At 41.4% G+C, this 12,797-nt stretch overlaps 1 protein-coding gene and 1 long non-coding RNA gene across 8 annotated transcripts in view; one reads left to right on the top strand and one right to left on the bottom strand.

The window, feature by feature from the left end:
- The window catches only part of Csnk1g1 (casein kinase 1 gamma 1), a 129,278-nt gene that overhangs the window by 45,233 nt on the left and 71,248 nt on the right, over positions 1-12,797 (bottom strand). For 6 of the 7 annotated variants that reach the window (XM_076925827.1, XM_076925825.1, XM_076925826.1 and 3 more), the window contains exon 6: positions 679-830. In XM_076925827.1, coding sequence (XP_076781942.1) covers positions 679-830 — 152 coding nt within the window. Of the gene's footprint in view, positions 1-678; positions 831-1,057; positions 1,197-12,797 lie in introns of those variants that run through there. The other variant, XM_076925832.1, reaches the window with a different exon arrangement.
- Positions 4,352-11,404, top strand: LOC143439441 (uncharacterized). Its single transcript, XR_013107676.1, has 3 exons — positions 4,352-4,502; positions 7,457-9,275; positions 10,639-11,404. It is a non-coding gene; the product is annotated as an uncharacterized LOC143439441 (long non-coding RNA).

The following is a 12,797-nucleotide window of genomic DNA, read 5'->3' as shown; positions in this document are numbered from 1 at the left end:
CTTCCCTTGAGGGTCTAAAAAACTTCTCAAAGAGACTGTTCTAACCACTTAAGGTAGAACTAGTATTTAATTTGGCCAGGCCACAAGTATATAATATGCCACATGTTATATGCTGTATTATCTTTAACATCTCAGTCACATAACTTTGAATAAAGGTTAGTACAGTGGATAGTACCTTCAATCTCTTCTAGTTTTCAACAGTGAGAGAAAGAAGGCGTGATCAAAGCTGACAGCCTAAGACCTATACGATGCTGAAGCAGTTACCTGAATTCACACAGCTCCGCCTACTCATCCTCTTTCTCCCTAAATTACATTCCTCCACTTCAGTTACAGGAATGGTTCTGCTTCAAGGTGCAATTTCTCAAATAGAGCAAACTGCAGATGCACTGGCTTCTCTCAGTGAACCCTTTTGTAACCCTTTAAGTCGGGTGACTAAGAACCTACCTTAGCTGTTTGGCATATACTATTATATACTGGCCAAGAGGCTTTGACACACAGGAGCCAGCTAAAGCAACCACTGCAACAGTTCCTTTCAGAAGTCTGCTAGATCCTTCTAGAATGCTATTAAGCCTGAAAAAACTAAGTCACCAGATGTCACTGTAGCTAATACATCACTAAAGGGCCCTCAAGGAGGTGGGCAAGGATCTATTTATCTTCTGGAACTCCACATCAACTTACCAACTGGATGGCTATCATTAACACCGTCTTCAAAGTAAACGTCCGGTCACAGAGGTCAAACAAGTCTTCCAAGCTGGGGCCAAGGAGCTCCAGTACCATGGCATTGTACTTCCCACACGGTCCGAAGTAGTAAACCTGTGGCACGCCTTCACCTGAGAGCAGAGGGCAGACGGGGAGCAGAGTGAGGCATAAAAACTAAAATGTAGGACAGGCATTAGCAGTGAATGTAATATAAAGTGTAATCTGTAAGATTTCAATTCCCTTTCACAGTCCCTCTTGGAAAAGTTAAACTGAGCATAATAGCTTCTGTGGGAACTACTACTGGGTAGAAAAGGCAAAGTCATTGCACAGTATGTCCAAATAAGCAGCTATTTAATACCAGAGTGAGTGCCCAAGGCATTTCCACTGCTGTATAAAGGAAAATGGTCTCTGATCCATTATTGCTTCAGGGTGTAAACGATTCTTCCCAAAGGATGCCTGAAAGTGCAGCATCATAAAAGATTCAAAGGAAGCCTCACTGAGCTCAAAGCCAAGCTAACAAACCCCGTCATCGCTAGTCTCATCAGCACTCCCAGGGCTCACTGCTAAAGCCAGAAAGAGTTGCTGGTGACTGCTGCCCCAGGAGACTTCAGATTGAAGAGGCTGGGTCAAAGAGGTGCAGCCTGGCCCTGGGCCGGCACAACTGGCTTTCTTCCCATACAGAATCTCTGTAGGGATTTGTCTCTCTCAGCTAGGAGTCAGCAGACACTTGGCATTTGTTGTTGTTACATAACTATGAAAGAAAAGGGAAAAACTAAAATCTAAAATGCCACAGTTTTCCAAAATTTGAAATTCATAGATATGTGAAGCTAAAAATCTGGGGTTTTCTCACCTAAATAGCAACTTGTAAATTAATTCCTCTTTATAGTGAATCATAAAAAACAAGGTATTCGATAAATGCTTATAAAATGACATCATGAGAACAGTGGATGTTCAGAAAGACACAAACATGAAGAAAATGACTTCATCTTATCGAGCAGAAACATTCCCACCCCACAGGTGCTGTGCACTATTTCCACCCCACGGGTGTGCGCACACACTATTCCCACCCCACGAGTGTGTGCACACTAGTCTAATTTGTGCATGCTGTCACTTCCTATTGCCTCTCCTTAAATTTGAAGAAAATATAATTTTATCTATTTATTTATTTTAGGTTTTTTTGAGACAAGGTTTCCCTGTCTAGCCTTGGCTGTCCTGGAACTTCATGTACAGACCAGGCTGGCCTTGAACTCAGAAATCCACCTGCCTCTACCACCAAACTTGGCATCCATCTTTCTACTTTTTTAAAGAGTTATTTTTGGGGTTGGGCTGATGGCTCAGCTGTTAAGAGTTAGGCTCACAACCAAAAACGTTTTTTTTTTTTTAATTTATGTGTATGTGTGTATATATGCCATGTGTGTACTGGTGCCCATGGAGCTGGAAGAGGTCATCAGATCCTCTGGAGCTGGGGATGCTGGGAACTGAACCAATGTCCTCTAGAAGAGGAGGAACAGCTCCTGAGGGCTGAACTGTCTTGTCGCCACCATTCTTTTGTAATTTATATGGATGAAACACAGAGAGAAACAACACATATCTAACTATCTTTTTCCCCAAGGAAGGCCTTATGTATCTGGAGATACTGTCACTCACTGCTACAAAGTGTGCATGCATAGCTATTCCATGTACTGTATCAATCTGTCTTGTTCCTTGTAGACCCTAAACCACGTGACTATTTCAGTAAGTTCATGGCTCATCTGTACCATCTCATAAGGTACAAGTGGATCCTCCTAATTCTGGAGTTATTCTGTATCCAAACAGAAACAGGGTTTAAACGACATTGTCTTTTCCTCCTTCTCCTGTTGTTCTGAAGTCACTTTTCAGTTAATTTTAAACATTTCGACATAGAAAATTCTGCTTAAGAGGTTAATTCCTTTGATCTTTCAAACACATGATAGATGGAATCTGGGGATATACTTTAAATTTATGCTCAATTTATAGCATTTTTTGATGCCTCTAATTTTTTCTCCTAATATTAGTATTATATTCCTCAAAGTTAGTTGTAGCAGGATCTATCTGGCCAATATTCATTGTTCCTCCTTCCCTACTTACTAAAAGCACTTTTTGGTGCATGTGCATGAGTGTTTATATATGTGCAGTACAGATATGTGTGTACATTTGTGTGTAGGCCAGAGTCAACCTTCGGTGTTGTTCCTCTTCCAGCACTGAGAGGACAAGGGTGCCACGGTGCCTGGCTTTTTACAAGGGTACTCAGTCGGGTGTTGAACTTTTGGTCTTAAATTTACTGACTGAGCTATTTCTCCAGTCTCCAGGACTCTGACCATTGCAAAAAGCAACCTGCACAGATACAACTGATTATAGGAATGGTCGATGAGATGGAAGCAGAAAGTTTGGGGTGTGGCAGTTCTATCTAGAAAAGCTCTTTCAAGGGTTGATTCAAATGGAAGGAAAATCTTACAAAACTCCAGAAGCCAACGAGCAACACCAAGTTCCTTCAGGATGTAACACAACAACGGGACTAGATACGAAAGAGTTTGCTATCTGATGTCTGTGGGAAAATCACACCAGAGCTAGACCTTCCTTCCTTTTCCGTCCCTCCCAACCCCTTTGTGCTATGTTGGGGACTGACCCTTAGGTAAATGGTCGACCACTAACCTACAACTCTAGAGCTGTTTCTATATTTTTCTTAATCTAACTGATTTACAGGTATATGCTTTGTTTTAAAAAAGAAGAACCAAAGCTAACCCTACATAACAAACACATGCTTCCTCTACTTGGTTGAATTCCCAAGTCTAGGCTCAATACCCTCTTTTTATATACTTAAATACTCCAATTCAGGTCTACTTAGTTCAAACAAGAGTAATTGAGTTGCTTCTTTTCAACAACCTTCAATACCAAACCTAGGTATTCCCTTGCCGTAAGTTTCCATATTTACTAAAAACTTATAAAAGCATTTTTGAGTAATAATTATAATTTTTAACTATGTCAGTAGTAATAAATTGTCTACAAATGTCATAGCGTGAGGAGTTCCTATTTGCTGCACCTGAGACTTCAGAAGGCCTCAGTGCGCATGTGGGGGTGTGTGTGAGCATCTGCAGGCTGCTGCTTGGTTGTACAGCATTACTAGGGAGGTACAAGTTCCAAGATACTAGTGTAGAAAGAGTTCAAGTCAAGAGTGTGAATCTAGCGTGTGGACTGACTGCTAGCACACTCCTCTGCCTCTCTGTGGACTGACTGCTAGCACACTCCTCTGCCTCTCTATGGACTGGATTGTTTCCCCATCACAGAAGAATTTAAACTGTTCCTCTTTGAGTTTAAATTATGACTGTAACTTCCTTCTAGGCTCATCTTTGTAAAGCCACAAAATCAGTGTGAATTAAACATAGATTCCACGTGGAGTAGCAATTAAAATGTAAGCTATGAATGTCATGCAACTAGAACAATGTTCACCTGAAACTTAAAACAGAAACAGATGAAGTGACTTTGCTTCACACATTCTGAATTAGAATTTCTAGGAGTGGAGCAGAAGCAAACAACACTCTGTAAGTGGTATGAGTCCCACCTAGAAACCGCACCTGGAGAGGAGAAATACAAGGCATTGCTTTGTTTTATGACTAACACGTTACCAGGACTCAGAAAACACAAACAAACCAGTTTCTACAGTTATTCCAGATTGGAACAACTGAACTTATTTGTCTATTCATTTGAGACCATGTCTCATAAACAGTTCAGACTGGCCTCAAACTTGCTATCTTCCCGCCTTAACATCAAGACTGTTGGCATTGCAGGTACGTCACCAAATCCAGCTTGGACATAATACTTTTTAAAGGAAATAATTTAAAGGTTATTTAAAAGGCTCCCTAGTGATGAGAACAGCCTTCTGTCCCAAGTTTTTTAGGTTATTACAAGAAATGGTCTACCAAGTAGGAAAGTGTCTTCAGGAGATGTAGTTGTAATTTAATAGAGCTGTCTGAACAAAGAGTTACCTGTTTAAGTGCTATTCCATGCCTGTGTATCATGCATGGCTGCCCATACAGTAGCAACAGACCGTAACCACTCTTTGTTAGAGATTACCATACAATAATGAATACAAGTGAAAATTCTGAATCTTTCACTCTTTTGTAGAGCAATCTCCAATTCACTGCTTCTTCACATTAAATTAACATTGTGTTGTAGAATTCTTTAATAACAGGGGGTAAGGACAGTGTAAATGCAATACAAGCTGTATACATGGTAAAGAGGGTACTTCTTAGAAATAACTGTGAGAAAAAGAATGGAAAAGCTGAGCAAAGCAAACATGCACTGGATTATTTGAGATCTCTCTCTCTCTCTCTCCCCCCCCCCCCCCCCCCCCCCGGGTTCAGGGTTTCACTGTAACCTAGGCTAACAAACTCACTCTGGCCTGGGCAGACCTTGAACTGGAATAATCCTCCTATTTCTATCTCTCTAGTACTGGGATGTCAGGCTTAAAAACCACCACGTTGGGCCAGCTTTATAATCTTTTAGCAGCTCTGGAAATAATGCATTCAAAAGTGAGGCCTCCCATTAAATCAGCCAAAGGAAACGAACAGTTTAATCACAGGTTAAATCCTCGACAAACCTAAAGTGCAAGATTACATCACATCACCCTTGAGTACAGCCTTTCCATTTAGCAATACATTTTCCTGTAAATGCTCTAAGCCGTATGTATGTCCCACACAAGTTGTTTAGCACAGGAAGTAAGGTTATAACACCACAGCTAATTACCATAATTTTGATTTGGGTTAAAACGATCATATCAACATTAATTGCTTATTTAGCATCTAAGCTGCTGCTACCTAAAAGATCCGTGATGCACTATGAACAGTAACTAAGCAGAGATATTTTAAATGTACATCAGGCTGAGAACTGAAATAAAAGCGCCTGAAAATTTTGCTAGTTTGCTTATATTATTACCCAATAATTGTTATTAAGAAAACAAACCCCAAGTTGTCTTAACTGTGAAGCAAACTCTATCTACAATAAAATTTGGATATAAAACTAGTACTTACATAAAAACTTATAGGTGGCTCATACCTATAGTTCTACCTATTCAAAGGTGGAAAGAGAATGACTGCCATGAGTTAGAGGTCACCGTGGGCTACAGTTTTCATTAAAAAAAAAAAAAAAAAAAAAAAAACAGGTCAGAGTACTTGTTGTGGAAGCATGAAAATGAGTTCATATGCCCAGCATGGTTTCTGGGACATGAGAAACCATGGTGTGTGATTTCTATATGTATATATATAAATAAAATTTGTATTCCTATAAATATATTTATGGGGGGGGTAGATGGTGGTAGTTTCACTGTTGTCTAGACTAATGGGAAATCCACTTTGTAGCCCAGGCTGGTCTCAAACTCACAGTAACCACAGCTTTGTCAAGGATAAAGACAGGATTGCTGGGGCTGCCATCAGCTCAAGGTTCAGTAAAATAGCCTCTTCCTTAAGGGATACAAAGAAGGCCTTGGGGTTTTGATTGTTAGTTTTTGGTTTGTTTTTTTGAGACAGTCTCTCTCTATGCAGCTCTGGTTGTCCTTGAACTTGCTATATAGATCAAGCTGACCTTGAACTCACAGAGATGCATCAGTTTCTGCCTCCCTAGTGTTGGGATTAAAGGCATGCACCACTATAGCCAGACTAAGGGTTTGTTTGTTTTGTTTTTAAGATTTATTTATTTAATGTAGTGAGTACACTGTAGCTGTCTTCAGACACACCAGAAGAGGGCATCAGATCTCATTACAGATGGCTGTGAGCCACCATGTGATTGCTGGGAATTGAACTCAGGTCTCTGGAAGAGCAGTCAGTACTCTTAACAGCTGAGCCATCTCTCCAACCCCTAAGGTTTTTTGTTTGTTTGCTTGTTTTGTTTTTTGTTTTGAAGTAAAGACTTACATTCTTTGAATTGTGTGTGTGCCTGTCTGTCTGTCTGTCTGTCTGTCTGTCTGTCTGTCTGTCTGTGAGGATATCATCCTTTGGAGCTGGAATTAAACAGTTATGAGCTAGTTGAAGAGAAACTCAAACTCTAGAGGAGCTCTATATACTCTCAACCATGGAGCCAGCTCTCCAGTCCTGTGACTGACTTATAAGACAGAATAGCTATCGAATTTCAAACACTACCCTGAAAGCTAAGAGGGAAACATGAGGCTACCCAAATATCAGCAACATTTGACAATTCATTGTCCCGACAAACTCCTCTTATATTATCTCTGTTCATGTATGTCTTCTCTATAAACAGAAGATTAACTGCAGGAAGTAACTATTGGATATTAATAATATTTTTGTGTTAGTATCTAGCACTGGTCCAGGCATTTAGCTGATCTGAAGAAAAGGAGTACTAATTAACAAATGCAATGTGATGAAAAATAATGGAAGTTTCTACCTGGAATGCATGCAAGCCTTAAGATGCTAGAATGAACATACACACAAAAAGCAAAGCAAAACTGGTAGATTTTAAATGTATATGAAATGCAAACTAAATGGACCCTCCCCCCCCCCCCATATTATCTAAATTTTTGCAATAAAAAAGAAGTTCTTTTGGGCCCAAACTTCAATAGGAAAAATTGAAGTAACCCAAGGTTACAATCTTCATAGTGACTTCTTCCATGATGGCTATTATGGTGTCTATAGTTTTACCTTGTGCAATTCCCACAGGTGAGCAACCATGAAAAGTTACTCATTTTAGCTAATAGCACTAAAAGCAACACTAAAGGTCTTTACTCTCTTAGCACCTGCAGAACTGAAGGCAGCACCAATGACCTCCAACCTCGGATATTGGGAGGACTGAAGGACAGGGCAGTAGGCTCAAGGTCCTCTGAAGAAAATCAACAACCAATTAAATGATCACCAACAAAAACATTGTATCAGCCGCCTCATCTACACAGACTGTCTGAGCTGTTTAAATACAAAGGAAATTTGATCACCACCCCAAACCCCGCCTTCTATCCATTTACAGAGAAATACATTACTTTGGCGTGTCTACCTTGCTGAGGACCCAGGAAGCCCTTTCTTATCTCACTGGAATCTCACTCATCGCTCTATGAAACAAAGTGTCCAAGTGGTTACACCATAACAAAGAGACTCCTGAGACGGTGGCTGAAGGACAAAGGAGCAGGCAGGCCACACAGCATAGAAAAGCTGGACAAGGGATAGTTAATTTCCAAGGCAAGATAGCCTGTGATTTTATCACACCATTCAAAATAGAGCATAATTTAATGTGTAATTTAAAACTGTCAAAGATCTCTTCTGAAATCTTTTCATGTAATATTTTCAAATAATGGGTACTTGGAAAACTGAACATCGCACTGCAAGATCTTTCTCAGCTGACTTTGAAAAGGAATTTCTAATTCTAGTCTTGCAACTGGAAGAATCCAGACAAACATTTAACAATACAGGAAAATACCCCCACCCACCCACCCCCGTATTTATGAGGTACTGGAGTCTCTGTGCTAGGCTAGCCCTTTCCCTGACTGAGTTATAGTCCAGCATTCATTGTTGGGCCCTTATATAAACAAATCTTGAATGTAAATTCTTTAAAGATGAAATAATGAGTCAACATTTTGCACATGTGTCAGCTTCAAGTCACTGTTAAAAAATGTCTGAGAAAAACAACTTAAAAGGGGGAAATGTTTACTTTGTTTTAGGGGTTCCACCCCACCCACAGCCACTAGGCCCACTGTGTCTGGGGTTGTGGCGAGCTTGGCAAAACATCACTGCAGAAGCATGTTGCTCACATTATTACAGCCAAGAAGTGATGAAAGGACAAAGGAAAGTGTCCCAACAACAGCTTTCAAATGTGCTTTCCACAAGGCTCTGCCACCTTTCGACAGCTGGTGTTGAGGCCTTTAAACCACAAGCCTTGGTGGGACACTTCCGATCCACATCTTGACAGTGTATGCTCAGAGCTGCTGGATCACTAAGTCTTCTTTATTCCATCTCTTGTCCTGGGCCTACATTCAACTTACTTCCATGGTCCCATTACCTGGGGGTCTAAGCTGAGGGGTACCTACCATCAAAGCTTGCATTACCACTTTTTATACTCAGTCGTAAGTGTGTGAAAGAGTCTTTTGTCTACAACCATGAGAGAATTGTTCCTGTCTAAAAAAGCTGCAGGGACAAAAATGGAGAAGAGACTGAGGGAAAGGAGATCCAGTGACCGGCCCAACTTGGGATCCATCTCAACAGGAGGCTCCAAGGCCTGACACTATTACTGAGGCTATGGTGTGCTTACAGACAGAAGCCTAGCACGGCTGCCCTCCGAGATGCCCAACCAGCAGCTAACGGAGACAGACACAGATACTTACAACCAAACACTGACAGAAGCCAGGGACGCCCCCCCCCCCCCCACCCCGTGGTTGAATTAGAAAAGACTGGAAGAAGTTGAGAAGGAGGGCGACCCCACAGGACGACCAGCAATTTCAACTAACCCAGACTGCTGAGATCTCTCAGACACTGAGCCATCAGCCAGGCAGCAAACACTAGCTGGCTCAAAGCCCTCAGCACATATACAGCAGAGGTCAGCCTGGTCTGGTCCCAGTGAGAGAAGATGTATGTAACCCAAGAGATTTGAGGCCTCAGGGGGTGGGGGGACATCCTCTTAGAGGGTGGGGGGACATCCTCTTAGAGGGTGGGGGGACATCCTCTTAGAGGGTGGGGGTGGGGAGGGGGAGGCAAAGGAATGGGAAGAATTGTCGGAGGGTGGACTGAGAGGGGGTTAATGACTAGACTGTAAAAAAGGATTAAAAAAAGAGTTTTCTGTCTTTTTATTCAATGTATCACTGATAATTCAAAATCAGGACACTCCTTCTGCACTATTTGCTTAATGTCACACTTAGGAAATCTCACTTATGGTATTATATAAGACTACTATAAATAATGATTTATAGTTTATATAGACTTTCAATTAATCCTATCAATTATGTAAGGTTTTTTTTCCTTTTTTATTATTATCAAATCATAATTTTTACTTTTTAACACAGGGGTTATAAACACAAAAAGGCAGGATGTGGGGAAGGGGATGACACAGGAGCATAGGTGTTCAGGGGGAGTACAGGTACCTTTCAGAACAGGGCATCAGCTGGGTGAAGGTTCAGGGGTCAGGTCACTAGGACTCTGCCTGTGATTCACTTGTCCTTTTCTAAGTTGGTACTGTCCGCCAAGGCTGCCTATTTACAAGGTCTATGACTACTCAGGCTGGTAAATTTCCACAAAAGCTGCCTGTTTACAATAGCTTATAGCCATCTGTTTCAGTGTTTTTCCATAGAGACCCAAGACTTTGTGTTAGCAGGCATGTATGTCAGGCCTATTGCTGATTCTAGGCTTATGGCTGATTTTAGGCCTTCAGTATATAAGCAGGGCTGCCCCTGACATCTCCTCCCTTCTCCAAGTATAGAAGGGCTGTGGCGATTCTAATCTTGCCAAGGCAGGGATAGAGGCCTGACCTCCAGTAATTAAAGGGGACCTTGTAATGGCTCCGGCCCTCTTGTCATTGTCCACCTTGTAATGGCTCCGGCCCTCCTGTCGTTGTCCACCTTGTAATGGCTCCAGCCCTCCTGTCGTTGTCCACCATGCCTTGCTCACTTTTAACTTTCTCAAACTGAAAGCTCACGGCAAATCTGCCGATGACTGCCTCTGGCATCACTGAGACCAATAAAAACTATGCCACAGCTATGTGGAAGGACCCTCTTACCCTTAAACGGAATGGACAGGACCCAGTTCCCATATGGGGCCGATGATTGATATGCCTGTTTGATACCACAGAAGGCACAGCTAAATGGCCACCAAAAAGATTAATGAATTAAATAGATACCCCCACAAAACCAGGCCCAATTATAAATAAGATGAATAACAATTGACATCCACGAAAGAGAAATCTCCCTGAGAATTCCCTTTTTTTTTTTTTCCTTTCCAGGTAAAAATTAATCACCCATGATGTCTGCTGTTAGGAGTTCTAATCCTGGTTCTGGCCTCCAGACTTATACTACTCAGACCTCCGATGGGCCTTTGACAAGGACATCAAACAGCTATAGACTGACATCACTAATCTGAAGAAATCCCTCCTTTCGCCGTCTGATGCAATCCCCCCAAACTGCAAAGGACTTTATTGGACTTGATTTTCTCTTTTACAATAGAAAAGATTGTGTACAGCTCTAGACTGCGTACAGCCCTTAAAGAAGAATGCTGCTTTTACATAGACAAAACAGGGATGATTAAAGAGAGCATGAAAAAGGCCAGAGAAGGTCTTGAGAAAAGACAGAGAGAAAGAAAGATGAGAGCTGGTACAAGAATTGGTTTTCAACCTCTCCATGGTTGTCAACCCTACGTATTCTTCCATCTTGGGACCATTAACTGGGTTATTTTTGCTTATTTCTTTGGTCCCTGGACCTTAAATAGGCTGACTAACTTTGTGAAACAACAGACAGATCATCTGATAGCAAAATCTATTCAGATACATTATCATAAGTTAGCTACGTAGGACCACAAGACCCAAGACAAGGCTGTTACTCTATATAGGGTGTTCCCAAATCCCATCACCAACCAACCTAAAAGAGGGAACTTCTGCCCCTAGACCAAGCAGGGAGGGGCCACCCAGAACCCCCTCTGTCTGGCGATCTGAATTCTTGCTTAGGCTGCGAGGCTAAGCACTGCAAAGGAATATAATAAAAGTTAAAAATATGTTTCTGGGTTCCCTGAGGGACAAGCCTGACTGCACAGGGGTTGATGTCAAAAGTGTCCCCTCTCCAGGAACAAGACATCGGGATGGGCATGGCCCTCATGCCTCACTGGGTAGTTTTTTTAATGGATAAGTGATCTGCAGTAACTTGCTCAGGCTGACTTCTGCCTTGGGTTCTGGCTGCAGGCCTTTCTGCTGCACCACATTTACTCACCTGGGATCTAAATTCACAGACTGTACGAGTGCTGGCGTGGACTGGGGATCATACTACCTTGACAGGATCCAAACCTATTTTTCCACTACCATACACATATATAAGTATATGACCTCTAGTGACTGATGATTAGCTTGATAGATCATTAATGCAAATGATTAAGAAAAATATTTGTAAAAAAAAAAAAAAAAGAAAAATGTTTGTTACACATACACAGCTAAGATTTCATTGGAAAAGCTCTAAATAATGCTTTAAAAATAGAACTTTTTGGCTGGGTATGGTGGTGCATGCCTGTAATCTCAGCAAGCAGATTTTCTGTACATTCTAGGCCAGCCTGGTCTACACAGTAACACCTGTCTCCAAAAAAACAGCCAAAATACACAAATAAATCCTAACAAGGAATCAATTTTAAAATTAAGCCTAAAAATTAAATGCATCATGTAGAACTTAAGAAAACACGTTGGTATATATTTAGAATAATACAGAAAATGTAAAAGGCAGATAAGAATGTTTTTATTCCCTGTGGGCCCACAGTACAAACTCTTCCAAGAAGTATCACAACTGGAAAAACAAGCCCGTATGATGTAGCTGTGGCTATGGCCACCAGAAACCATGGTAAAATTTGGATGTCATAAAGACTCAGAGTAAAATTCGGTTGTCAGTGCAGCAGTATTGGAAATTGGGTTTTTAGGAGAAACTGATGGTTGTTTGCATGAGAATGCATGAGGAATGAGATATAGTCTCCTGAGGAGCCATTTGCTGTAAGTATCTGGGTTGAAGCAGCAGCTCAGTCTAGAGTGCTGACCTGCAGGGCTGCTGCCGCTGGGTCTCAGCACCACAAACACAAACGCACAGGCCTATGCTATGCCTGGTCTCCCTGGCCTCTCCTCTCTTCTATGAATGTGTCCTTCTATTTTGGGCCATGAATTGAAAATGTGTGATACCTTCACCAGAAGTTTGTACCCACGCTTTTGAACATCCAGAAACAAGAATGAAATATTTTTTTAAAAATTACTGTTTTAAGTTATAGCAACAAAAAATTAACTGTAACAGGCACTCACAGCAGAGAGCCGTAATGTCCCTTTTATTCCTAGTACCCACCCTTCTTTAAAAACAGAACAGTGTAGGAAGGTAAATGTAAAAGTCACGTTTTCTAAATGGAAAGGTAGCGGGTGTTTCTCAC

This window comes from Arvicanthis niloticus, chromosome 26 (genome assembly GCF_011762505.2).
Source record: "Arvicanthis niloticus isolate mArvNil1 chromosome 26, mArvNil1.pat.X, whole genome shotgun sequence".
In the NCBI taxonomy this organism is placed as follows: Eukaryota; Metazoa; Chordata; class Mammalia; order Rodentia; family Muridae; genus Arvicanthis; species Arvicanthis niloticus.
This window is presented reverse-complemented; position numbering and strand designations above follow the sequence as displayed.